General features: G+C 41.0%; 2 protein-coding genes across 3 annotated transcripts; both read left to right on the top strand.

Moving 5' to 3' along the window:
* Positions 1–1,365: 1,365 nt before the first annotated feature.
* Positions 1,366–11,950, top strand: clptm1 (CLPTM1 regulator of GABA type A receptor forward trafficking). The gene is made up of 14 exons (XM_061072683.1): positions 1,366–1,438; positions 5,189–5,322; positions 6,076–6,199; positions 6,363–6,521; positions 6,686–6,803; positions 6,896–6,981; positions 7,290–7,410; positions 7,538–7,782; positions 7,979–8,072; positions 8,165–8,355; positions 8,654–8,749; positions 8,940–9,075; positions 9,576–9,743; positions 10,559–11,950. The coding sequence occupies exons 1-14, from the start codon at positions 1,388–1,390 to the stop codon at positions 10,921–10,923; spliced, it is 2,088 nt and encodes a 695-aa protein (XP_060928666.1). The 5' UTR covers positions 1,366–1,387; the 3' UTR covers positions 10,924–11,950.
* Positions 11,951–13,414: 1,464 nt separating this feature from the next.
* Positions 13,415–24,636, top strand: relb (v-rel avian reticuloendotheliosis viral oncogene homolog B). 2 transcript variants are annotated; one of them, XM_061073052.1, is made up of 11 exons: positions 13,415–13,691; positions 13,988–14,008; positions 15,729–15,910; positions 18,894–19,178; positions 20,091–20,257; positions 20,390–20,481; positions 20,598–20,729; positions 20,854–20,958; positions 21,507–21,722; positions 21,861–21,932; positions 22,129–24,636. In XM_061073052.1, exons 1-11 carry the CDS (start codon positions 13,457–13,459, stop codon positions 22,539–22,541), a joined length of 1,920 nt encoding a protein of 639 aa, XP_060929035.1. In that variant the 5' UTR covers positions 13,415–13,456; the 3' UTR covers positions 22,542–24,636. The 2 variants fall into 2 exon arrangements, with proteins under 2 accessions (XP_060929035.1, XP_060929034.1); XM_061073051.1 differs by having other exon boundaries at positions 22,126–24,636.
* Positions 24,637–25,995: the final 1,359 nt, after the last annotated feature.

Genomic DNA, 25,995 nt, shown 5'->3' with positions numbered 1-25,995 from the left:
AATCTATGAATCAGTTTAAATGATGGCAAACACACTTCTCTGACCCTATTTGTGAGGAGCAAACCTTTTCTTCCAGCCAATGTTGCAATCAAAGTTCCTCCAATAGAATGTTGCTGGAGGAACAGAAAGCATATTGTTCTGAATTAAAGCTAGAGAACACTACAAATGAGCAATGTTATGGACATTGATGGAGTTTTAAATTTGAAAGTGTCTTGTTACAAAGTTTAATAAATCAGACACTAATGGCACAGCTAGGGTTGCAAAATTCCAGGAATATATAAAGTTGGAAACTTGCCATGGGAATTAACGGGAGTTAACGGGAATATACATGAATTAACGGAATGAACGGGAATAAACGGGAATTAACAGGAATAAACTTGAAATGTTGTGGGTAATTTATACTAACTGTATTTACATTGTCATATACAGACATAAATATAAACATTTTGTTTTGTCATAGGCTGATTTGAGTCCTGAGGAAACGTTGGGCACTGGACTATATGCTTCTGCATCTTTGTGTCATTCTTAGCATATGTCTTTGCACAGTATTTGCAAATGTAAACAGCCTTTCCTTCTACATTGGATTGGGCGAAATGTCTCCACACATGAGATAGTGCATGTGGCATTGTTCTGTAGAATAAGATGAGAAAAAAGTTTGTAAAAAAACGCAAATGCAATGCCAGAGATATAAATAGTTAGCCAAACAATTGGAATCGTCTGTAAACATATATTACAATTGATGGATAAATGAATGGAAATAGGCTAGATGAACAGATGAACAATCCTCAATCAGCATGCTCATATATTTTCCCCAGTAATATCATTGAAACTTACCTGACTAGTCCTGCACACTACAGCAGGCCTCAATAGCCCTGCTGTAGTGTGAAGGATGCTGGGAATTATCTGTGCATGTGATGGAAGAATGCACAGTGGAGGGTTGAAACTCAACATGCAGCGTATTTTTTTTTTCTCTCAAAATTCCCGAGCGAAACTTCCCATGGAAAGTTTCCGGAAATTTACCGGAAACTTTCCGCCCCTTTGCAACCCTAAAGGCACAGCCCTGTGTATTACATCTTTCTTTCAACCAAAAATGCTTTGCGCTGGTTAGGGGGTACTAGGCAACATTTTTTTTTCAAAGGGGTTCGTCACAGAAAAAAGCTGAGAACCACTGCTCTAGAGTTTGCATCATTTGTAACAGAAAAAACACACTTTTCCTCGTGAGGACTGAGCTGGGTCACTGTGACAGCTGCAGAGAGGAGACAAAGTTTCTGACATGATAGACGTCACTGTGATGACGCGCACACCGAGCTCTCGCGATACTATACGAGGTTTTCCAGGCAGCACTCCGTGGTTTGGCGTGTGTGCGAGATAGAGACGAGGGGGAAAGATGGCGACGCAGGAGAGCGACGCGGCGAAAGACACCGCGAGCAACGGCGAGGTAAAGATGAATGACAGCCCTCTCTCCACACATTCACCGTCCACGTCCCGGGGTCAGGAGAAGGATGAGGCCGGTCGGGTAGTGCGAGCGAGCGGGGGGGGGTCCGGCACCGGATCGTGTTGTAACGCGTTACCGAGCATTGCGTGAGCCCCGGTGACTTTGCCTGTGCCGCTTGGTTTTTTAAAAACGACGACCGGAGGAAGGCCGGTCGTTCGCTGGTTATCTAGGCGCAAAGCGAGCGGTGTCGGCGGGGAGGTCTCACACCGGCACACCGGGTGAGGTGGAGGCGACGGGCCGGGGAACCGGGTCCAGGGGTGGTCGGTGTGAGCCGGCAGGCTGCTGCGGGGTGTCAGAGCCTCCACAAGGCCCGAAGCTGAGCGACGCAGCTCGGCTTCATTAACCCGGGCCAGACCCCGGCAGCAGCCTGCTTCACACACCTCTCCCCCACCGCTACTACTGCTCCTCTTATGTCTTTATTTAACGTTTGTGGCTCGATGTCCATTTTGTTAACCCCCACCGTGAAATACGGGTTTATTCAGCAGCTCTTCCTGTTCACATCCAGGATCAGGTGTAGCAGCTACATGGGGGGAGCGAGCAGCCTAGCAATTATTTCCCACAGTGACTGATGCTTATCACAAGTTAGCAGAGTTCAGAGTGAATCATCTCCTCCGGGCTCCTCCGGCTCTGGGTCTGAAGTCTTACGCTAAACAGACATCTGTGGTGATGCTGAACAGTGACATGACGAAACACATGTTAATGTGTGTAGCAGAGGAATTCTATGGTCAATTCACTAATAATTGAACTTTGATTTGTTTTTAGGGTTCTATATCAAATCAAATCAAATTTTATTTGTAAAGCCCATATTCACAAATCACAATTTGTCTCACAGGGCTTTAACATGGTTTGAAATCCTCTGTCATTAAACCTCAACAAGAGTAAGGAAAAACTACTAAAGACCCTTTTAACAGGGTAAAAATACGTAGAAACCTCAGAGAGAGCCACATGTGAGGGATCCCTCTCCCAGGATGGACAGAAGTGCAATAGATGACAAGTGTAGGAAAACATCAGGATAAAGGTTTTTAGCAGCTATATATACACAACTCAAGTTTTTGCTTCTTTGTATTGCACTTTTAAATCTACAGTATTTAGCCCTAGTTTACGCCTACCATATTAACATCAAATATGGATGGCCAATACAACAGTAATTATCCCAATGTAATTTTCATCAATAGCAATATAAAAGAAGTCCAATATATATTGGTATGTTCCTTGTGTATGCTCAGTGAGGAGGTGTTACACATGAGCTACCACTGATTTGTCAAATGTTTTAAGTGCTTGTCATTTTCTGCCCCGCAAAGAGTAAAGACTGGTTTAAAACCACAACCTTCACCCAGGAGCAGTAATCTGTATTTAAACTCTTAAGCAATAGTAATGTGATATTAACTGTCTATTTACAAATCCATTTTTTTAAACGTTGATTTAATCAATAGAAGTTGGCAATGATAAATCCCTTAAAGCGCAGAAGGCTGTTAAAACACCTTGTCCTCTTTTCATTGAATTTCCAGTTACTTGGAATCAATCTGGATAAAATAATGTTAAGAAACGGGTTACCCATCTTTTTTAATTCTTCAGGGAACCAATAATTTTTTTATCCAGACTTTTATAAGATTCTAAATACCTTTTTATAAACAATCAGTTTAATACTGTCACTGTGATAGACATTACAGCAGTCTCCATTTCTCTGTGAACCATTGTCTTCCCTGAACTCGTTACCCTCCTCCTCCCGGACACACACCGACAATCCAGTGAGAAGTATATACTCGGAAACCTGAAGAGGTGGTTAATTGTTAATCCTTGGGGAGTCTGTAAATTGTAAATTATTATCCTAAGCTGCTGCAGGAGATAACATACTCAGTGTGTTGGTGATCTCTCTGTGTCATGGTTATTATGTTGATCGGTTCAGGAGTCAGAGATCCATGACTCTGATAGAGCTGCTTCAATTTGAGAACAACAGGACATGGCAGCAAGGATGAAAAGCCCCATTTTGAGCCACTTCATGGCCTTGAAGTCACATTTTCTCTGTTACTCAATTCAAGGCTGCCTTGGCTCCGTGGTAAAGGAGAATGACTTGTCAAACAGAAAAGCATTTTTTACCCCCAAGTATTGTTTGTTTCTAGAGGGCAGCGGCTCGTCTCATTTGTGATGGTGACAACGGGGGAGATTAGATGTTTAGATAGTGAACGAGTCTCATGACTTGGCATGTGCTTGTCTATTGTGTCACTTGAATAGAGTCTGGCCTTGCTCGAGGGGTGGGGGATGCATGGACACACGCTGAACCTTTCAAGGGTGAAATTACGTTGAAGAAGAACGGAGTTTTATTGATATTTACAATGCAAATATAGCAGGGACTGTAAGACTTATTTAAATATTTTTAATCTCCAAAGGCTTTATTGATACAATCACAAATAAGCGTGATGGTAATTAATTAAGTGAATGGAGTCAGTACCTGTTTTCCCAGATTGATAAATCTTGTTAGAATGGGCTCTTTTGGATGTCCTGTAATTTGTAATAATTGGAGGACTTGAACAGGTACTGTCATTTCATCAATTAATTTATTGAATATTTGTTTACATTATATATATTTTATACTATATAACTCTATTAAAAATCCTTCAGATGCCTGTATGTAATGCCATCTAAACCCAAATATACTATATTTTCAATTACATAAATACGAAATAAATTGAGAAGCTATAGTGAGAGAATCTTTGAATTAATCGATTGATCATTTGGTCAATAATACATCTGAGACTAATATTCATTTCTTACTTTGTCAAACCAGAATTCTAAAAATTAAGAAAAATATCAAAGGTATATGTTTGTATAAAGCTATATGTAATATTCAGAGAACCCTTTTCTATTAATGACACCAGTGGCTGCTCAGTGAACTACAGTCACTATCCTGCTGCTCATGAGGAAACATTGACCAAAACAGAGACTGTATGTGCACGAGACTGAACTTGTGCGACCGGCCTCATGTGGATAGATGAGGCCGGTCTGGACTATGGTCTGGCAATGCAAGAAAAAAATCTGATTCCGTGGGTACTGAATGCATTTGTCAGTGGGTTGAGACAACGTAAACTGATGTCCATTAGAAATAAATGATAGGGCTGGGATAAGCAACATTAGCTTGGAAATAACGCTCACAAGAAATCTAAAGTAACCAGTTCTAAAGACGAGATGTTTTGTTTTGTGCTGGGAACCAGTTGTTTTAACTAACGTTTACTAGTGTTGCTTACTGTTGGTGCTGTAGGGGAGTGGAAGAGGGAGCATAAAATCCCATTCTTTCCAGAAAACTTGAGACCTTCTACATATGAATCAATCTATAGGCTTTAATAGGCAGCCGAGAAAGTGGGACATGGTCAAAATTTTTTCACAAGATGGCAATAAAGAGTGATTAATACATGTAACTTTTTTGAATTCTTGCATATATTACCTTTTAAGTTTACAAAAATGTAAGATCAAGAAATGTTTTTAATTGAGTGTTAAAACTGAAATAATTTGTCATTAAATTTTAAACCTTTCTTGCATATGTTGAATTGCATAATTCTTGCTTTGAAAACTAAGCTATTTGACATTGTTACCTCTCTTCAGGAAATGGCGCATAAAACAGTGTCTCTATAAACTGCTTAAAGACAGGTCATTCGGTCATTTCATTGGTCATGTGTTGATGTGTATTTATGGTTTTAGGTGAGCAGCAATGGAACTGTTGCAGCAACAGATGACCAGACTGTGCAGACGGCTGCAGATGCACAGGACCCTCAGCAGCCGCCAGCGCAGCCAGCACCAAATGCCTGGCAGGTCATCAAAGGAGTCCTCTTCAGGTGAGTTTGTCTTTTTGTCTTTATCTGAAAAGCAAAGATAAAACCTAACTATGCATGTATTAAAGGTTAAACATACAATATTCACCAACACTAAATGTCACCTCAGAGCAAAATAAGTCCACCATACTGCAGCCTAGTGGAAGCGTCCCCAAACACTCTTCAAGAAGCTCAACTGAATAAGGTTAACCAGTGTATTTGAGACCCAATAGAATAAGAAATCCAACCATTAGTCTATGCTAACAGTGCCTTGTAACCCAATTAATGGTAGTAGGATTTGCCAAACACTAGTGTTATACTGCCAACAGCAAATTAACTAATGTCATCATGGCAGCTCTAACTGATCACAGACATTACTTTTTGACATGCATTATGGAAATGCCAGTGTGATGTCTACTTCCCCAAAAGAGGGAAGTAAAGAAAACCACAAAAGTAAGATGGAAGCTGGAGATTTTATGATTCGTCAGTAATATGTTTTGTGTCTGCCAAAATGTACTGTGTTATTTCACCTCAATGGTCTATGATGTCCCATGATTTATGATGCAAGAGACCTTTCCCTGCAAGTCTGAGTGGAATGCAGTTGGACTGGATACATTTTAATCTGATTAGCCCTTAAGTTGCGCTTACAATCTATATTTTAAATCTTACGCATCACCTCTCTCTTGCTCTTTTATTTTTTTTCCCTCTTATCACTCACTTAAATTCCTGTGTTACTCAATACTATTTTCTTCGTTTTGTTTCCTCTTGTTTCTCCAGAATCTTCATAATATGGGCGATCAGTAGTTGGTTCCGTCGAGGACCGTCCACGCCTGACCCCAGCACGCCAGCTGGGGCACCCAGAGTACCCAGCAGGAACCTCTTCCCCAAGGACACCCTCATGGTATGATTAAATATATTTAATTTATGCTATTCATCTTTAAACACCCTCATATTCCCAACCCCTAAAATACCAACACACCAAACTAATAGTATCTTTCCCTGTCAAATTAACCGTCTCACTGCTTCTGTTATGTCATAAACACATTTTCTCTCTGTGTTTGCAGGACCTGTATGTTTATGTGTCCCAGGACGAGGTGTTCTCTGACTTCAACAACACAGAATCCCTGTTCTGGTTCCACAGGGACCTGGTCTATGGAGACTGGAACATGGGAGAGGAAGGGGACGGCTGCTACGAGCGCTATGAGGAGATTGACATCCCAGAGGTGGGGATAACTTATAGAGGGGAGGTCCATTGTGAGAGTTGGGGGAGGGTTCAGACAGTAGTTAAATGGTGCAAAGAAACAGGTGTTAGACAGGAACTTATTAGGTATTTTATGTGCATTTACTTGAAATTAATATTTTTACCTTGTGTTGCATTTGCTTGCAGGCAGTTCAGAAAAACGGTTCCCTTTTCATGCACGTCTACTTCACTAAAAGTGGATTCCACCCAGACCCTAAACGCAAGGCACAGTATCGCAGACTGGCAACAGTTCATTCAACAAGAAGTGAGCACATGTGCAAAACACACATGTACATTTTACACAAAAGCTGTAGTAACAGTACGGAGGGTTAACCTTTTACATTTTTACTCTGTCAGTGCTGAATAAATTCAAACGAAGGAAGTTTATGAAGACCAAGAATTTGCTAACAGGAGAAACAGAAGCAGATCCTGAAGTCATCAAGGTTGGTATATTTTTGTTTTATTTGTGCACTGTAGATCTAGACTGATAAATCAGCCAATAAATCACTCATTGAATTGAAGTGACCTCTTATTGCTGTCAAATTAACTGCACAAGAAAGTTTGTAAGAGTGAAAGTTGACATTCACTTGACATTGAGTGCCAAATACATCTTACAGAAACACCTTTTGTAACTTATCCTTGAAATGGCAACCAAAGGAACCAGAATTTATGTTACCAGTTACAATATTAGAAAAAGTATCTACCGAAGCTCTTCAGGAACTAAAGGAAAACTCTGAAATGTGTTTGACAGCGAGCAGAGAGCCACGGTCCAGTGGAGATTATTTCTCATTGGCATCCCAACCTCACCATCAACATAGTAGATGACCACACAGCCTGGGTCAAAGGCTCTGTTCCACCTCCTCTAGACCAACGTAAGTTCATCTCGCTGACCTTTGTGTCATTACTGCGAAATGCTGGAAATGTTTGCAATTTCTTTTTAGGAAGTTCTGTATTAAACAGTTTTTGACATTTCCACTTTTCTACCCCGTCTATGACTAGATGTGAAGTTTGATGCAGTCAGTGGCGACTACTACCCCATCGTGTACTTCAACGACTACTGGAACCTGCAGAAAGATTACTACTCCATCAACGAGACCCTGACAAAGCTGCCGCTGCGTCTCAACTACTGCCCACTGTCCTTGTGGCGCTGGCAGCTGTATGCTGCCCAGAACGCTCGCTCACCATGGAACTTCCTGCCTGAGGACACTATTGAGCAGTCTGATGAAGACCAGGACTCTGTGAAGGTATGAAGTCCAGGGTTACAGAGAGAAAATATGTGTTGGTTCATTGATACAGGTTTAGGCTTGTCAAGTAGACAAGCAATAATAATGACTCTTATTAAGGTATTTAGATCACATGGGTATCGCCGCAGTCAAGCCTGTGACCTTTCTGATAATCTTTCTTACATCTAATTTGGGATTAAAAACACTCTTTGTGTAGGTGGCCCTTTTGGAAACCAACCCATACCTGCTTGGAATCACCATTGTTGTCTCCATTGTGCACAGCATCTTTGAGTTTCTTGCCTTCAAGAACGGTAAGATCACGACAAACCAGTCTGTATTCAGAATAGATTGTACAGCGTCTGTCAATCCACCTAACGTCACCTCACCACCATCTCCTCCTCAGATATCCAGTTCTGGAACAGCAGACAGTCTCTTGAAGGTCTGTCTGTCCGGTCCATCATATTTGGAGTGTTTCAGTCCCTGGTAGTGCTGCTGTACATACTCGACAACGAAACCAACTTCGTGGTGCAGGTCAGCGTCTTCATCGGTCTTCTCATTGACTTCTGGAAAATCACCAAGGTCATGGACGTCAAAGTAAGTCAGAACAGCTCTTGAGCTCCTGTCTTCTGTCCTTTTTAATAAAACACCTTAAGTCGGTTTGTGTCACTGGGGATCTCCCAAATCAACAAAGAAATAACTAATTAGAGTACCTGTTCAGATGAAGTTAAGTTTGAATAAAAAACAAGAATTGATAATAAGCTATATGTTAACCCAACAGTCATTTGTTCCCTGTTTTCAATCCAAATGCTAACCTGTTATATCTGTACATTACATTTCTTCTTCCTGCTGTTGAAGCATCATTCAAGTAACCACACTTTTCTTCTTTGCTTAGCTGGACAGAGAGAATAAAATCTTTGGGTTAATCCCAAGAATTGCATTCAATGACAAGTCAACATACGTGAAGTCTTCAACCAAAATCTATGACGACGTAAGTTCAATCCTCAACACATTCAGAAATCGCTATTTTCAGGATATGATTGGAAGAGAATATATTTCATTCCAGACACCCCAAGCATGTCTTATACAAGCAAAACAATAAATAATATATTTTTAATTGGTCAGTTTTTTTCTATGCAAAAAGTTGAATGATGACTCCTTTTCTCTTGTCCAATGAACAGATGGCCTTCAAGTACCTCTCATGGCTGCTCTACCCTCTGTTCGGCTGCTATGCTGTCTACAGTTTATTGTACGTAGAGCACAAAGGCTGGTACTCGTGGGTGCTCAGCATGCTGTATGGCTTCTTGTTAACCTTTGGTAAGTGATACATTTATACACATAACATATTCAATATAAGATAGAAGCATCTTACATAGACGCAATAATACATAGACTTGCAATCCAGGTTTTCTAATAGATCAATAGATAACATGCATAATGCAACACAAGACTATATTACATTAAGTGAAGTCGATGAAGAACAGTTAACTAAACAATTTTTTTTTAATGATTATTTAATTTCTTATATTTCTTGTGTTATATATAGAAAATAAATCTGCTCTGTGTTTTGATTTTTATATTTGGTTCATGTTTATTTGCTTTGTAAGGTACAGCTGATTATTATAGTGTTGAATTTACACACAGCTTCTGTTTTCATACTTGCATCATGGTTACGTACTATTCCCAACAGCCTTTACCAGTGTGCTGTGTATTATTAGATTCCCAGCCATGTTGCCTGATGTCTCATTGACTGCCTGTGGTGTAAAAAGTCTTCATATGACCAAACCACCTCCTTTCTTTTCCCTGTTTTTTTTTAGGTTTCATTACAATGACGCCGCAGCTATTCATCAACTACAAAATGAAGTCTGTGGCCCACCTCCCATGGAGGATGCTCACCTACAAGGCTCTGAATACCTTTATTGATGACCTGTTTGCCTTCGTCATCAAGATGCCCATGATGTACAGGATTGGATGCCTCAGAGATGGTACGTCATCTCTGAACCAGACGTTGATGTTTTGCATTTAAGTTAAATAATCAACCAGTTGAAGTTCCTTTGGCCACATTCAGGAAACATTTTCAGTTTGTAGTTTGAAAATGAGTAAAAGAAGGCCCACAATTTATCCTTAAAGATTTGGACGGTTCTCCTTTATGGTCTTTCTGTTTTGACTTGAGATCACTGACTTCAGAAGAAATGTAGAACCGTTCTCACTCGTACATGTCGTCTCACAACAAATGTCCAAATCACCATAAGTCTGCAATGTCTGTAACTTTTTACTGGTATGTCATTATCTCGTGTATAAGATAAATAGTGGCCGCACTTCTTATTGGTATAATAATGTGAAAGCTCACATGTTGTAAGTTTGGGGAACACATTTTAACCATACCCTTTTTGTACAAAAATGTTGCTAAAGTATAACGGCTAGATGCTGCCATCTTGCACTTTGCAGTTTGGAGTCTGTGCAGTAATGATCTTGTAATTTAAATCATATCTGAAATATGAACACTTGAATATAAATCACTAGGAAAAGAATTACCTAAAATGACAGAAAAATGAAAAATGTGTTCTTCATGTACTTTGAAGTTTTAGTTTGGCCAATGTCTCTTCTACTAACATGAGGAGGTAAAAGGTATTACTTATACTGCCGCCAGCCACCAGGTAGTGATCAAGATGATTTGGTTTCACCTTTGTGGAGCTGGCATCTCGTTTGTCTTTGTATGCAATCTGATTTTGAAAATGAATTGATAACAAATGGTTATTTAAATATTTGACTAACACTGCTTTCCTTCCTTTTCGTGCAGATGTGGTATTCTTCGTCTACCTTTACCAGCGCTGGATCTACCGGGTTGATCCCAACAGGTTCAACGAGTTTGGCACCAGCGGAGTAGACCACGACCCAAACAAGACACCGACAGTAGACGGTGCTCCCGCAGTAGAAGGTGCTCCCGCAGTAGAAGGTGCTCCTGCAGCAGATGATCCTGCAGCAGACGATGCTCCCGTGGTAGAAGGTGCTTCTGAAGCAGGTGATCCCACAGCAGACGATGCTCCCGCAGTAGAGGATTCTGCCGCAGAGGATGATCCTGAAGAAGACGATCCTGCAGAAGACGATGCTCCCGCAGCGGCCACCCTCACAGACAAACCGAAGGGGGAGAAGAAGAACGATTAAGCAAGACCACGCCCTCACTGCCGGGGCGAAGAGGACTTGTGAAAACAAGGCAGGGAAGGGAGTTGTCGTTTAGCTGTCATGGACACCGCTCCAAAAAAAGATGCAGTTCATCTGTTCCCTCTGATTTCTGTGTGGATCCACAGAGAATCATTCAGTGTAGACTTGGTAAATTCTTATTTCTGTTTCCCGCTCCATCCCTGCCCTCTCGTTTTGCGGTTCAAGTGAAGTAAAACAAAATGTGTTGTACTGTATTCTGTTTGATTTCTCAGAGGGTAACAGTGTCTTGGAGTAGAGGTTGGGAGGGGACCGGGTCGCAGTTATGCTATACCTTTCTTATTTTATACAGGGAAGAAATAGGCCAAGTGCAACTTTTGTTATTTGTGTCGATTCCTTGTGAATTTTTATTTTCATTCCATGTGAGCACCGTGTTTCCAAAGCCTGGAAACCGGTGAGTAGTGCTGGAGGAAAACTTGAAAGGTCCTGAGCCACGATGGAGGATGAAGAGGGGAGGGGACTGGAGGCGAGATGGACGACCCTATAGGACACTACCCACAAGACAGTGACTGCTACCCTCAATTTTAAACAAATGGTTAATGTTCTTAACTTGAACACAAAAAATAACAGCCTTGTTGGTATTAATATAAATATATTAATATTGTCAATGACTTAATTTGTTTTTCGGTCACTGAAACATTTTTTTTTTGTATGTCCTCAAACTGTACAGAATTTCAGCTTGTCATGTTAATAATACAGATGTCAAAACTGTCTAGCAATACCTAATTTGCAAGTTAAATTTTTAATTTCCCCCCCTTGACTGGATGCCTGATTTTCACATGTTTCAAGCTCTGAGCCAAATCACCTGGACAGACCGGGTGGGGACTGTCAGGTGTGTGTGTGCTGGAACAGTTACAGTGTCTCTTGTTGTTGAGTTCTGTAAAATCCTGAAACAAAGAGGGTTCGATGTTGGTTCATATTAAATTTTGAGCATTCATGTTTATAGTAAAACTTAAGTGTGATTTAAAATGTCTATGCAAAGATTTGTTCATTTTTTTACTGTGTTAACTTTTCGTGCTTTTCGAGTTCAAGAACAGTATTTTTACATGAAACCTTATATTTTCATGCAGATTTTAATTGATGTGGAGAGGAAATACATTTTCGATGCTTATGCAGCATGCTTCATAAGACTTCAGAACGAAAGTCCTAAAGTCAGATTCACTTTACAAAGAAATAACAAATGAGATGCAAACTTACAACGAGCTGATAAAATGTTAGTGTTTGCTCTCACCTACACAAACGATGCTTGATTGGGGGGATGGGAGGCAGATTTATCATTTTCCTACCATGTATAGTTGTATTGTACACAGATCATCCACTGCTTGAAAACCAGTGACCTATGAACAAGGATCCCCGGATTACTCAACTAATCCTTAGTAGGACTTTTATAAAAATAGAAAATGCTGAATCACAGCATGTAGCTGTAGTGCCACGCCCCTAGATGTTGCCAAAGGATGATTTTAACTGTTTCCACGAAACACTTCAACTTTTACTTTCCATTTCCCTAAAATCGTCTGTTCTCCATGGGAACAGCAGGGGGCACTGCAGCACCACATAGGTTCCCCAAACATGGACAAGTTTGGAACCCGGTTTTTCAAGAGTAGTTACAAAATCGTGCAGGAAGTTTATTGGTGCGGGTTCAGGTCTGCAATTAATCATAAAACCATGAATTCCCACTTCTTTTTCAGTGAAGATACATGATCACATCAGGCGGTGACATGATGCAACCAGGAGAAATCCCTCACTTTTCTATAGCTGAACAAACACCTGGCTCTGGCATGATATACAGTAGGTATTCAAGATTCAAGATTCAAGATTTTATTGTTAAATGAACAGAGATAACATGAAGTAGTCACTGTCAATGAAATTCTTGGGTCACACACTCTTTAAGCAATGCTCAGTTATTTCAACCCAAAAAAATAAAATAAAAATAGAAATAGTATAAAATAGAATAACAATGAAATAGAATATCAAAAATTTAAAATATAAATATATAAATATATATATTTACAGATGAATGTTCAATTTGTGCAGTAGTGCAAATATTCAAATATGCTTGTTATGGTTCTGGTGTAAATATGTAAATATTCCAGGGTGCTGGTTTGGTGGAGTTATTGCAGTTCAGAGGAGTTTAAAAGTCTTATGGCCTGGGGGATGAAACTGGTATCCGTGGATGCAGGCTAATTTAAATAGCTGCAGATATATTTGCATATTCAGAACACATGGTTGTTTGGTTTAGAAAACAATTTTCATTTTGTGGGGCATGTTTATTAGATGTAAAATGTTGAATATTCAAATGAGTTTAAAGACAACACGTGTCCTGGTGAAGCTGCAAGCAGTTAGTGGGATGGGAGGGGGGGTTCCCGTCAGAGAGTTGACGTGATGACGTCGAGGGGATTTTCCACATCCTGAACCGGCCAATCACAGCCCAGCCTGCTGCGGAAATACTCGGATCTGTAAAGTTCAGACTTCATCATACATGCAGTGTTTTCAAGTGTGTTTAACACCGAGTCCCAGGCTGCTGCGATCATCCAGAGCTGCTGTCTCTTCCGAGGAGACCGAACCCGAGCAGAGCGGACCTGAGCAGGAGATCTACCCGGGGAGAGGCCACCATCTGTGGGAAGAAAGCCAACGAACACGACGGCAGAGTTTATGTTTTTTAAAGGACCGATCACATGCGATGAAAGACATGGACATCTTCACTGGTTCCTCTGGTAAGTGTTCATGTGCGTGTGTGTGTGTGTGTGCGTATGTGTGTGTGTGTGAGTGTGTGTGAGAGAGAGAGAGAGAGAGAGAGTGGTGACATCATCCTCAGACATGTGATGTGTCAGAGCGGAGAAGCCAACACCCATTCCCCGGGATCAGAGCTCCCCTCCTCGGCTCCGTCTCTCCCTCTGTCCCCGGGATCAGAGCTCCCCTCCTCGGCTCCGTTTCTCCCTGTGTCCCCGCTTCGCTCCAGCAGTCACATGGTGTGTTCACTGACAGTTTGTTTTCTGTGTTTCTCCTGCAGACCGAGGCCTGTCAGACTTCGGTGAGTTCACACTCTTGTATCTGTTCACGTTTTACCTGTGTGAGGCAGCCCTGTGACCTGAGGTGACTCCTTCTGAGAGAGAAGTGAACGATCATCGCTGTTTCTGCTTCCTAGCACAACAGCTGCAGAAGTTCAGACAACAAATCCACAAAATACAAAACACAGTAGCTTCAATCTTGCATTTAAAGCTAATTTAAAGCATTCATTACAGTTTGACTTGTTGGGTGATCCTCAGTGTGAATCTATCAAATGTCAGAAACCCAATCAACCAAGTTTGCAGATTCAGGTTGTAGTTTATCTTGATGTGGTTCAAATTAAAGCCAAAATATAATATCAAGATTAACATTTTCATATCAGCCGATATCAAACGTTTTTATGATAGATGTAACATTATTATATCTTCTAAGGTTTAAAACAGATTTTTGCTCCTGACTGAAGGCGTTGTGGTTTTTAAACTCTTGTTTATTACTAGAGAACGACAAACACTTTACAAATATGAGGTAGATCAACGATGTGTTATTCCTCCTCACTTCCTCATCATTATTGTTTTATTGCCCAGCCCTACTTGGAAATATTCGGTCACAGTCAAGTAAGGTATGAGAATAACAGGACAAACCCTCATGTTCTTAAAATATAACTTATTGGTGATTATGTATTGAATAAATTATGTTTTGCTTATTGCTTAATACACTACTGGTTCCTGTTATGATTACTTTGTATGACTACTGCAGCAGGAAGTGTCTGTCACACTTGAATAACAGGCCCCATTTAGACTGCAACGTGAATTCAAATGCATGAAACCATGGCAACAAGGCTATTGTTGACTTTCACTGGTGGTCTCGACAGTGGTGGAAAGTCACTAAGTACATCTTAAAACCTAGAGATTTTAAGTGCTCCAGTAAATGGAGTTGTATCACAGTGTTTCCATTTCAAGCCACTTCACACGTCTCGCCACATATCAGAAGGAAATGGCTTTGTTTTAAGAACTTAAGAAAATGTAACAGCGTCATCAAAGATTAGATAAAACGCCAAATGAATGAACATATATTTGTTTTAGAACTTTAACTGTTTGATGACCCCTCTGATTTAACTGGTGACCTTTTGGTGGGGCCTGACCCCAAGCCGGGGAACCAATGCACTAAACTTCAAGAATTAAATAGTTACTTCATGACAAGCTCGTTAACATTTTGAATGCATTTTGCAACAGAGCAGTATTGGCACTTTTTGGTATTAGGTCATAGTTTAAACAAGATAATGCTCAACAAAAGGGATTAAAAAGCTAAAATTTGAGTTTGTTATTGAGATTCTGTTAATCAATTCTTTAAATATCCTATAAAAACTCAATTTTGTGTGTTATGATGGTTTATCACTTTTTCTTACCGATCCATGAATCCTATTTTATTTCCAAATGATCTCCTGAAAAGTTTCCTGGAAAGAACCATATGATTGGAACCAGCATGGTTCCTTCTAGGAATTTTTCAGGAAACTATGAATAATGGATTACCTGTCGTTATATATCTAGATGTTGAGCCAAACTTATATAATAACATAGATTTGTTTTATTTAGACAAAGTCTGCTGGGGTTACATGACAAGTGTTTGAAAGATCGGTCATGAAATCTGTATTTGAATAACACTGTTCTCAGTCATTGTGAATATACCTTGTTTGATTTCCCATCTGAGATTCATATTATTCAACAACAATATTTATTTTCCTGTAGAGCTCATTGAGGAAATCATCACACAGGACGGTGAGCAGTCAGCTGTCGGCCTCCCTCGACCTTGTCCCCCTCCCGCCGACCTCCCCCCCCAGGGGCAGCGCAGCCAGCCCCTCAGGATGCACCGACAGAGCCCCTCGCTGGCGTCACAGCCGGTGCTGGTGGCCAGAGGCACTGGACATCCGGTAAGTGGGTTCACGATGTCATGCTTGGCTGCGTTCGGAGCAGTGGCGGTGTGTGCGCACCAGCTTTGTCATTTGAGTTGTTGTGTCTGGGCTCGTCTGGTTTCATCCTCAGCTGGTGGTTTCCTGATTGTTGGCTTTTGCGACACCCAACAGGGAGGTTTCATTCAGGTGTGGGCGGTGTGTTTAAGAAGACTGGAGTTGTCCAGTGTGGTTAAAACCCAAGACACAGTTCAATACAGAGTCTGCAGGTCGTGGAAAGTACTTTATATTTTGAGCAAGTAACTGGTTGGAACAAATTGGTTTTCCATCCCACGACCTTGAGAAATCCATAACCATTCATTCATCCATTTATGCTTCTTGTCCAGGTCGGAAATAATTTTGGGCCTTTTCCTCCTCGATAGTTGACACTGATCATGTTAAAGATATTAGACTGCATTCTAATTGTAATTGTTTTAAATTTAGTGGACATTACAAAAACTCAATACGTTATACAAAATAGTTCCTTTTCAAAAAGATGATTTGAAATGAACTGTTAAAGCATTGCTTATTTTAGCTTTTGGCTCAAGAATGAATTACAGAGGTCATTTTAATAACTTGATTCCAGTATTTTCTCCAATGCCAGGTCGGGCATGGGCGAGTCCACAAGTCTACGTGCCAATCGGATGCCATGTCTTTAGAGGGTTATTTCTGGTAGCATAGCCTTAGCCAGAGCTAACTAAACTGTCAGCAGTTTGGTAATATTTCACGCTGGAAAGTCCCACAACTAAAACAGCTACATGTCCCGTAAGCAAGACCCCTGTTCCGAGGGGTGACTGTGGCAAATGCCATCACTAGCAATAAGCCATGCAGCAATGGTAGCTGTCATCTGTATTTGACTTATATGCAAAGTCCAGGTAACAGCAAAGGAAAAATGGTATGGGAACATCTCTATCAATTGATCTGTGCAGTTTTAAATGTCCATGTATCAGTGTTTAGGTCAGTTTTATTCTTGTATATTGCTCTTAAAAACTTAATCATATTACGCTCAGTGGAAGCTTCTGTTTGGATTCCTGGTTTTTGGTTTTGTAAAGCGGTTTTTCAGAAGGATTAAAAGATTGAACTGCGGCGTGGCACCTGTGCAGCCTACAGATTGTTGGCTCTGTTGTTGTTGTGCAGAGCCGTGCTCAGGCAGCTCAGGCTCTGACTGGAAAGCACGTGGTTTCCAGACATGAGGGAGGTCAGAGGTGTTGTAATCTGATGAGAAGCTGTAACTGTGGCCTTCACACACATAAACAAACACATGTTACGAAGCCCACCAGCCCAACTCTTTACAGGCAAACGATTAGTACGTGTGTGACTGAAAGATTTTGTGGGACAATTTGTTACATAGGTCTTAGTCATTGTGGCCTGTGAGAAGCTGCCACGCCTCCCAAGCATGCTGTTCTGTGGGAGGAGGCTGAGGGCGAAGAAGAAGGAGCAGGAGTGGCTGGGACGACATGGAAGAACTGTAATCTGACTCCTACTTTCAGTTTGCCCTCCTCCCTGTATACTCTCCAAACCCACCGGGGGTTAGAGGTCGCATTCTTCGCACCGCTCTCCTCCTCCGATTGGTCGATGTACGTCAGGTTCCCTCTCCCTATTTCCTGTTCGCTGGGTCAGTTTGCCAGGCTTTTGTTTAGCTTCCGTGTTTTTAAGGAGAACAGGTATGTCCCGATTATCACGCTAACAAAGCAGCACATATACGTCTGTGGCCTGACAGGAAACAGTGAAACGTGATCTCATGCAGAGGCATCATCCAGATCTCTGCAGCGACGCTTTAATGAGCCCCCGGCCGGGTTTCACTGCTGCATGAGTGTGAGAGGAGTCAGCTTCTTTACGTCTTTGTTCCCTGCAGGTTTGATCTTCATCTTTTGTTCAACCGATGCTAGAACAGATGAAAACTTTGGTGTGTGTGATTTAGTTTGTTTTACTTTCAGGCCTCTAGAAGCTCTACAGGACAGGAATATGTGACTAGTGGTGCAGAGAATTTGCAGAGAGAGAAAGTAAAAGTTTGTTGGGGGATATAAAATAGTCTGCGGTGTGACGGAAAGGCCAACGAGCACATGGTTTTTGCTGCGCTCAGATACAAAGCACATGTATGAAGGAAAAGCTCAGTTGTGCTTCTTCACTGCAGAAAGCTTCTCCTACACTCTGATCTGATACGAGGGACGACAGACATCTGCTTGTCTGTTTAAAAACCTTTCTGTGACTGATCTGTTTACTCTGTTTGTAAGTTTTCTGTTTCTGTGGGGAAGCCTGTAGGAGGTACTCAGTTTTAATATCGTCAACATTATCAGCAATGGTGTTATATCCATCATTTTACCATTGTGGCTTGTTTCAACTACTTCATATGTAGTTTAGTGGTTTCCAGCCTATGGCCCGGGTTGTGAGATGATTAATGGGAAAGTAAAGGAAAAACTTCATGAAATATTGGATTATTTATCTCTTTGGGCCTCAAACAGATGTTAACAGGACTGATTTCACTTTGGTTGAACTTGATTCAGACAGATATGGATTTTTGGGGATGATGCTGATGGTGATAGTAGGAAAAAGGAAATCAAAAGTCCAAATAATCCCAAACCCAAACCTATATTAAGTTAAAGAAAAAGAAAAGCAGGAAATCTTACTTCATTAGACGCTGAAACCTTCATATATATTTTTTTCTTTCAAAATTACTGAAACAATAAATATATTCCACAAATAGTTGCCAACAAGTTCATTGTTTTAGCTCTAAACAACTTGTACATTGTACATAAACCTCACGTGTTCTTAATCTAACTGATGATATTTCTGGCAGAATTGAGAGCTCAGTATATCTGTGGTGAATGTCTCTCTTCTTAATTGTGTCTGTTCTTGGTCTTAAACTTGTATTGAGTTTTATCTGTTGTCTGATTGAATATTATTTGATCTTCATCTGTTTGTGCTCAGCGTTGATAAAGTTGTGTTGTGGTTTTTGTTTCCCCAGCCGACCTTCCCTCAGTCCCTGCTGCGGCTGAACAGTCCCAGCGTGATGGCGTCAGCTCCTCCCTCCCGGGCCGTCACCTCTCCGGCCAGCTCCTCTCGCCAATGTCACAAGAACCAGGACGACACCGATATGCTGGACCGGATCCTGGAGAAGCCCAGGCTGGTGGTGGTGGAGGAGCCCAAGGACAGAGGCATGAGGTTCCGGTACGAGTGTGAAGGCCGCTCCGCCGGCAGCATCCTGGGGGTGTCCAGCACCGACACCAACAAGACTCAGCCTGCGATTGAGGTACTTTCTCCCTCGAGTACATCTCTCTTTATGCTGCGGTAAATTTGGTTTTGGTTTTTGACCCTTAAGGGGATTCATCAGCCCTGAGAGAGTTGCAGGTTTCACCCACAGATGATTTTGTTTGGTGTGTACACTTACACCCCCCTGCTGCTCCACCGTGCAGACAGTGAAGTTGGGTGGAGCTGAAGGGATGTGGGTTGATGTAGTGAATTAGAAAGTCCCCAGGAATCCCACCTGAAATGTGGCCAACGTCTGGCAGTTTATACTCTGCCATTACACTAACAACCCCCCCCCCCCACACACACACACATTTAACACCTTAGACATTGTGTGGGGGTTTTAACGGCTGAAATTACAGAAATTGGTTAATTTGAACTTCACATTTTTGAGATGAAAATTTTGGGTTATATGGCGGCTTAAATTTGTTCTCTTTGCATTTTTCCATTTTATTAAAAAAATCCCAAGAAGTGGTTATTATCCACAGGATAGACAGGAAAATGTTTATTAACGGGTCAGTGCTAACACACAGGAGAAAAAGAGGGGAACCTAAAAAGTGTGAGAGCATTTAATCTGCACAAATACACACACTTAATATTACAAAGAATAGAAAGGGCTTTGAAAAATTGACTTCAATATTCAAAGCTAAATTGACATATTTCTGCTCTTCTCTGCCAAAAGTGACAGTTAAAAGAAGTATCTTTAGGGTTCACACCGTTGGAACATTTGATTTATTTCCTTTTGTAATATTATAGATGAAATTAATTAAGGAGATAAACGGGAGATTGATTAATGATTTCTTTTATCTCTTCCTTTAATACCTTTAAAACCTGAATATCATATAAAAAATATTGTCTGAACCACATTTCTTTATACTTTCTCTCTTTTATTTTCCTGTCTTGTTCCCTCTTTCAGATCCAGGGTCCCGTTGAATACATCAAGAGGGTCACAGTCACCGTTTCCTTGGTGACCAAAGACCTCCCTCACCGGCCTCACCCCCACTGCCTTGTGGGTAAAGACTGCCCGATTGGTTCAGGGATCTGTGAGATCTCGTTGAACCCTCACAGCAGCCGGCGACACAGGTGAACATCCATCTCATGTTTATCTTTCTCCCAGAATGTGAAATCTGTTTTTCTCTTTACATCATGTCTCTTCGCCCTAAATCGCAGCAGATAAAAAGTCCTCACACAATGTGTTTAAATTTGATGACGCAGCTTTGCCAACCTTGGTATCCAGTGTGTGAGGAGGAGAGAACTTGACTCTTCACTTCAGAAAAGAAGAAGCCAAAATATCGACCCCTTTCAAAGTGAGTTGGATTTTAAACTGAAGCCTCCAACCACAAACAGTTTCTTTTTTGACTCAGTGATAAACTTCACTGTGACTCATCGTATCTCGTAACTCGTGCGTCTTCTCCTCCCTCAGCTGGTGACACAAAGGGCATTGAAGACCTGGACATGAACGCCGTGCGTCTGTGTTTCCAGTGTGAGCTCGAGTGGCAGGACGGCAGGAAGGACAGTCTCAACCCTGTGGTGTCCACTACAATCTATGACAAGAGTGAGACAACGCCAGACACACAAACACTTATTCACCACAGTTTAACCAGCGGAACCAAAGCAGTTTACCCTGAACCCTAGGCATTGTTGCATGTTTTATAATTTTTTTATTATTGGTTTCACAGAGGCCACGACTACATCCCAGCTGAAGATCACCTTTTTGAACCAGTACAGAGGCTCCTGCACGGGAAAGACTGAGATCTACATGTTGTGTGACAAAGTGCAGAAAGGTGAGAGGAATTTTCATTTTTAATTGTGTCCTCTATCTGTTCTGGGGAACAGAAGGTGATGTCAGAGGCCTGTATCATTAGGATTAATCTGTCAGTCAAAATATGCTCAAATTACATACAAAATCATATTTTAAGTAGTAAAAATACTGACTATGACTAACTAGATTATATAATCTTATTAAACTGAATTTAAGAGAATGGCTTTTTGTGCTGCCGCGCTGGCGACATTATGTTTTCGGCTTGTCCACCCGTCCATCCGTCCCATTCTTGGCAACACAGTCTCTTAAAGGACGCCATGAAATAATCCCTTCAAATTTGGATCAAACTGATGACTGATGATTAAAGTTTTGACCAGTTGTCACTTTGGATTCAAAGATTTATTGATTTGATTTTAGAGTCTAAGATCGAAGGTCACTTGACCTTTATATGAGTCTGGGGGGGAAATGATGTAGACTTGAACTGCACTGGATGATGGAGGCATAGGTAATTTTAGTTTTACTGGAAAATTAAATAAAATATTTATAACCTGAAAAATGATATGTCCCCAGATGACATTGAGATCATATTCCGGCGCGGTTCGTGGAAGGCGAACGGGGAGTTCGCCCAGACAGACGTGCACCGGCAGATCGCTATTGTGTTCAAGACGCCACCGTACCAGGACCAGAACCTCACGGAGGAGGTGGAGGTCAGCGTCTCACTGCGTCGCATCTCAGACCAGATGGAGAGCGAGTCAGTGACCTTCACGTACCTGCCACACAACCCAGGTCAGTCAGAGGGAGAAACACTGACGTGTCTGTTCTCTGGGATTGTTCTTCGCTGTGTCGCCTGTAAGGTTTTATTGTAAATGTTATGAATTAGATGCAGCAGTTAATTTAAGTCACCAAACCGTTTTTCCATTTCAGATCCATATGAGGTGAAGAGGAAGTGCAGAATAAAGTCAGACATCAGTTTCAGAGAGAAGACGTGTATAACAGGTGAGTTCTTTCTTGTCTTCTGAAAAACGTAGTCAGAAAGGTCGTAAAATAAACCTTATTTGAGCAGAAGATTTAAATAATATCAAGATTCAAATAAGGAGAATCATGTCCCTCTACCTCATAACTGCCAGTTGCTTGTATTTCTCACAGGTATTTATTTTCTCTGTAACACAATCTGTTTCTACTCCTGCAGCAGAGTGTGCACCTGCAGCAGATCAGCACTTCCCCTTCCAACAGCCTCACACCACGATGCCGCCAGACAAGTGGCCTTATGCCGGCCCGCCTGCAGCCTCTGCTGTCGGGCCGGTGTGTTACAACGCCCCTCAGGACTCAAACAACCGCACAGATGAGGCGGCCTTGATTAATCAGTTGCTAGACATGCCTGCATTTTTGGAAATGATTGACTTTGACACGGGGCCTGACAGCAGCTCCACATTTAACAACATGGACGTGAACTTTACCCAGAACTTTGGCTCGTACACTCAGGACTTTTCCCAGTACAGTGACCTGCAGTTCAACATGCTGGTCAATGAGAACCAGAGTGTGCAGCCAGAGCCACAGGACGGACTCGCCAGCGAGGTTCAGGTGAAGAAAGAAGAGGCGCTATGAGGCGGGGGGGGCCATGTCACGTCATCAATGTAAACTGTGCCCTTTTTTATGGGAGCCGTCGTTTTTGGACAACTGTGCTGATTCTCTTTCCTGCCAGGTGTAGAGGTACACAGTTAGCTTAGCTTAGCATAAAGTGAAGGCAATGTGAAAACGCTAGCCATGCTCTGTTCAAATCAGCACCGATAATGTAGAGGTACACAGTTAGCTTAGCTTAGCATAAAGTGAAGGCAATGTGAAACCGCTAGCCATGCTCTGTTCAAATCAGCACCGATAAAGCTCTTTAAATGAAGACGTAACGCAAGAAATTAAGTAAATGCACTTCTCAAAAGGAAAACCTATATCTTTAACCTTTCGTGATTTAGAGAATAGACTGTAAATAAAGACCATCTCCACTTCATCCCACTATCCAGAAATGAAGCCGAAATATACCATATAGGAATGGGGCCATTTTGCTCAGTAGTGATTGGGTAACGGAGCCGCAGTAACAACATCCCAAATAAAACAGGAACTATCGCAAATTGTCGAATAATAGCTAGTCTCCCACAGAGGCACACACACTTTATCATACGAAATGCAGAATTCAACCTCACAACTGCTGTTAGCTAAGAGACCAGGGTCAGCAACTACCTAAAATGACAGAAGCAATTTTTGATTAAAGTATTTCTGCAATTAGGCTTTTCAGATGTCGCATCCACTAAGTATGGCGGAGGCGGGATTTATTACTCTACAGCAGCCAGCCACCAAATGGTGATCAAGATGTCAAGTTGTCCATTGTTATAAACAGCCTGTGATTTAGAGCCAGAGAAGTTGATGTGATCCAAATCCAAGATGGAGCCCAATGCCTGACTTTCTGCAGCTGCGTAACACTGTTATGTGTCTGGAGGGTAATTTAGTTTCAACTCAATCTCCCCCTATCCCTCCATCTTTATCGTTCCCTGAGAGCCTCGCTGGTCAAGGCTTTAAAGATCAGGAGCAGCTTAACATTCTTGAATATTTGTCAATAAATGCTGCTACCATTGAAGTAAGAGATTCTCACAGTACGAGTGGAGCTGAAAAAGAGAACTAACAAACGTCCCTCTTAAAAAAAACTGTTGAGTTATATTTGGTGTTTCCTTTAACCGAAACACAAGCCGACATTTTTCCAGATGTTTGAAAGGTTTCTACTTAACCTTTTTAATTTTTTTTTGTTTTACTTGTATTTATTTGATAGGGACAGTTAATTAACATGAGCACAATGGTTCATATGTACCAGAGTTAAAAACGCATTTTCATCTACAGTTCCCGGCAGGTGAAAGTTAAAATGAAAACAAACAGACAACAAACTTGCATTAATATGTATATATATATATATAGATATATATAAATATATATCTATATATAAATATATACACGCTGAGGAAAATCCACAATAGACAGTTGTAGAATATAGTTTAAGATGGTGAATGTCCCTTGTACATTTGAAGTTTTTCTGCACAAATAAAGTTTCCAACTACCATCAGATGTAGGGGACATAGCTTCAGTCGTGCACGTCAACGTCAACAAGTGTTTTGGTCTTGTAATGAACGATGCAGGCCGAACTCGAGGGTATACGCTGAGGCTAAAGGTAAATGGGACTGGCTACTGGCTTGTATGGCAGCAATATGAAAGCCATGTGGCCGCTCAGTAGATCACACATTATCACGTACCTCTTAGTGTTTTTTAATTAGACAGCGAAAGGAATTAGATTAGAAATAACGAGATTAGTCCAGATGACGACATATTTGACCGTTTAGTAACAATTGTTTACAGAATTTGAAAATGAGTTGAAAGTTGTGCTGCTCAAAAGGAAAAGGCTGATAGTACTTTTTCTAACAACACAAGTCTGAAGTTCTTCACAATATTCTTGTGTTTTTAAACATTTAATCCTCTTAAGAAACACTAGAAACCACTCCTTGTTTTCATAGTTCTGTCCGTGCTGTTTCATCTTACTCTGCAGTTTCACTCATGCTATTTCTAAGTTCCACTTGCACCTTGTCTCGTGTCCAACTCCGCCCCCTCTCGCTGTAGCACTTCATTGTAAATATCTGAAAGAAAAAAATTAAATGTTAACGTGTTATTTCTGTCGTGTCATTACTTCCTCAGAAACTGACGATTGCTCTTGTGATGATTTTATTTTGGACTCTCTTTGAGTGTGACCTGTCTTCCCTTGAACGCCCACACACATTCCTAACCTGCATGTTCACTTGTTAAAACAATGAATCATAGCAACAACAACGTGAAGAAGGAGATTTGGTCCCTTTAACATTTAAATGTCAGCGGCGTCACCGGAGAAACACTCGGGATAAGAAGTGCCCTTTGTTTATGGTTATTGGAAACCTTGGTCTGTTTGGTCGCAGCTTTTTAACTTGATGGATGTTTGTTCTCAAAATAGTTCCTGTCACATTTGAGACTAATCCAGTCTGAAGGAAAAAAAATTCTCATTTCTCCTTTTCTGTGTGTGGTCTCTGCTGATTCACCCGTTCTTTGTTGAGGCCAAACGTTTTGGGAAATTTGAAAGGCTGAGGTTAGCATGTAGAATTTTTCAGATTGAGACATATTGGAAAATGAGCACCGCTATTTTACGAACCTTAATTTTAAAATGGCAAATTTTTCCTTTGCCTTCTTTCAAATACGCAAATGTTTAGCAAAGTAAAGCAAATTCATACTTTTAACAAAAATACGTTAAAATTTGTTATTAATTCAGATGAATAATCAGTGGTGAGGGAGGTACTCAAACCTTTTTCTTAAAGGTTCATAGTGTAGAATTTAGTGACAATAATAACAGCTGAGTTATTAGTTTGTATTTATAACCAGAGTTATAAATACAAACTATAATTAATAAACTATGATGTGTAATTACAGGTTAATGAAGGGGAAATCCACTGACTAATCCTCTTGCTTGTTACATGTTCTAATTATAGCAGTACACAAAGGTAGATGTGCATCACAACGATGGTGACGTAGTAGAAAGATTATTATATTTGATTGTTCTCATATTGGGAGTGTTGAACAGAGCAGGTGTTACCTTTTCTGGCTCCGCCCACTCTGTTGGTTGACCTAAAACCAAATGGCTCATATCATTAGTGGGAAAGTCCGCACTGGGCTGCTTTCCAAGGCCCTTGAGCCTTAAACACACACACACACACACACTTCCTGTGAAGTAGTACCATTACACCCTGCTTGCTCAGACTTGTTTGAACATGTTCACACTATCATGTTTAACACAGGCTTATAATCTTTGCTAAAGACTGACGAATAGCTAATAAATCAAGACTCCTCAAGTTTATGTCACTGTGTTTATAAATCATTAATTATTAATTGAATTCAATGTATCAGATCATAAAATTCTATTTGACCGCAGGTTGATTTGAAAGGGGATAAATCAGGACGCACCAACCCAAACAAATACTTACATGAGTAAAGACGATAAACATGG

This window comes from Limanda limanda, chromosome 6, assembly GCF_963576545.1.
Source record: "Limanda limanda chromosome 6, fLimLim1.1, whole genome shotgun sequence".
Lineage (NCBI taxonomy): Eukaryota > Metazoa > Chordata > Actinopteri > Pleuronectiformes > Pleuronectidae > Limanda > Limanda limanda.
Note: the sequence above shows the minus strand (reverse complement) of the source record. Positions and strands in the feature narration are given on the sequence as shown.

Coding starts and splice junctions, on each gene's coding strand:
- clptm1 (XM_061072683.1), top strand. CDS start 1,388: ATGGCGACGCAGGAGAGCGACGCGGCGAAAGACACCGCGAGCAACGGC. Junction 5,323..6,075: donor ATCAAAGGAGTCCTCTTCAG/GTGAGTTTGTCT, acceptor TTGTTTCTCCAG/AATCTTCATAATATGGGCGA. Junction 6,804..6,895: donor AACAGTTCATTCAACAAGAA/GTGAGCACATGT, acceptor TTACTCTGTCAG/TGCTGAATAAATTCAAACGA.
- relb (XM_061073051.1), top strand. CDS start 13,457: ATGCAGTGTTTTCAAGTGTGTTTAACACCGAGTCCCAGGCTGCTGCGA. Junction 15,911..18,893: donor CCAGAGGCACTGGACATCCG/GTAAGTGGGTTC, acceptor TTGTTTCCCCAG/CCGACCTTCCCTCAGTCCCT. Junction 20,258..20,389: donor CACAGCAGCCGGCGACACAG/GTGAACATCCAT, acceptor TTGATGACGCAG/CTTTGCCAACCTTGGTATCC.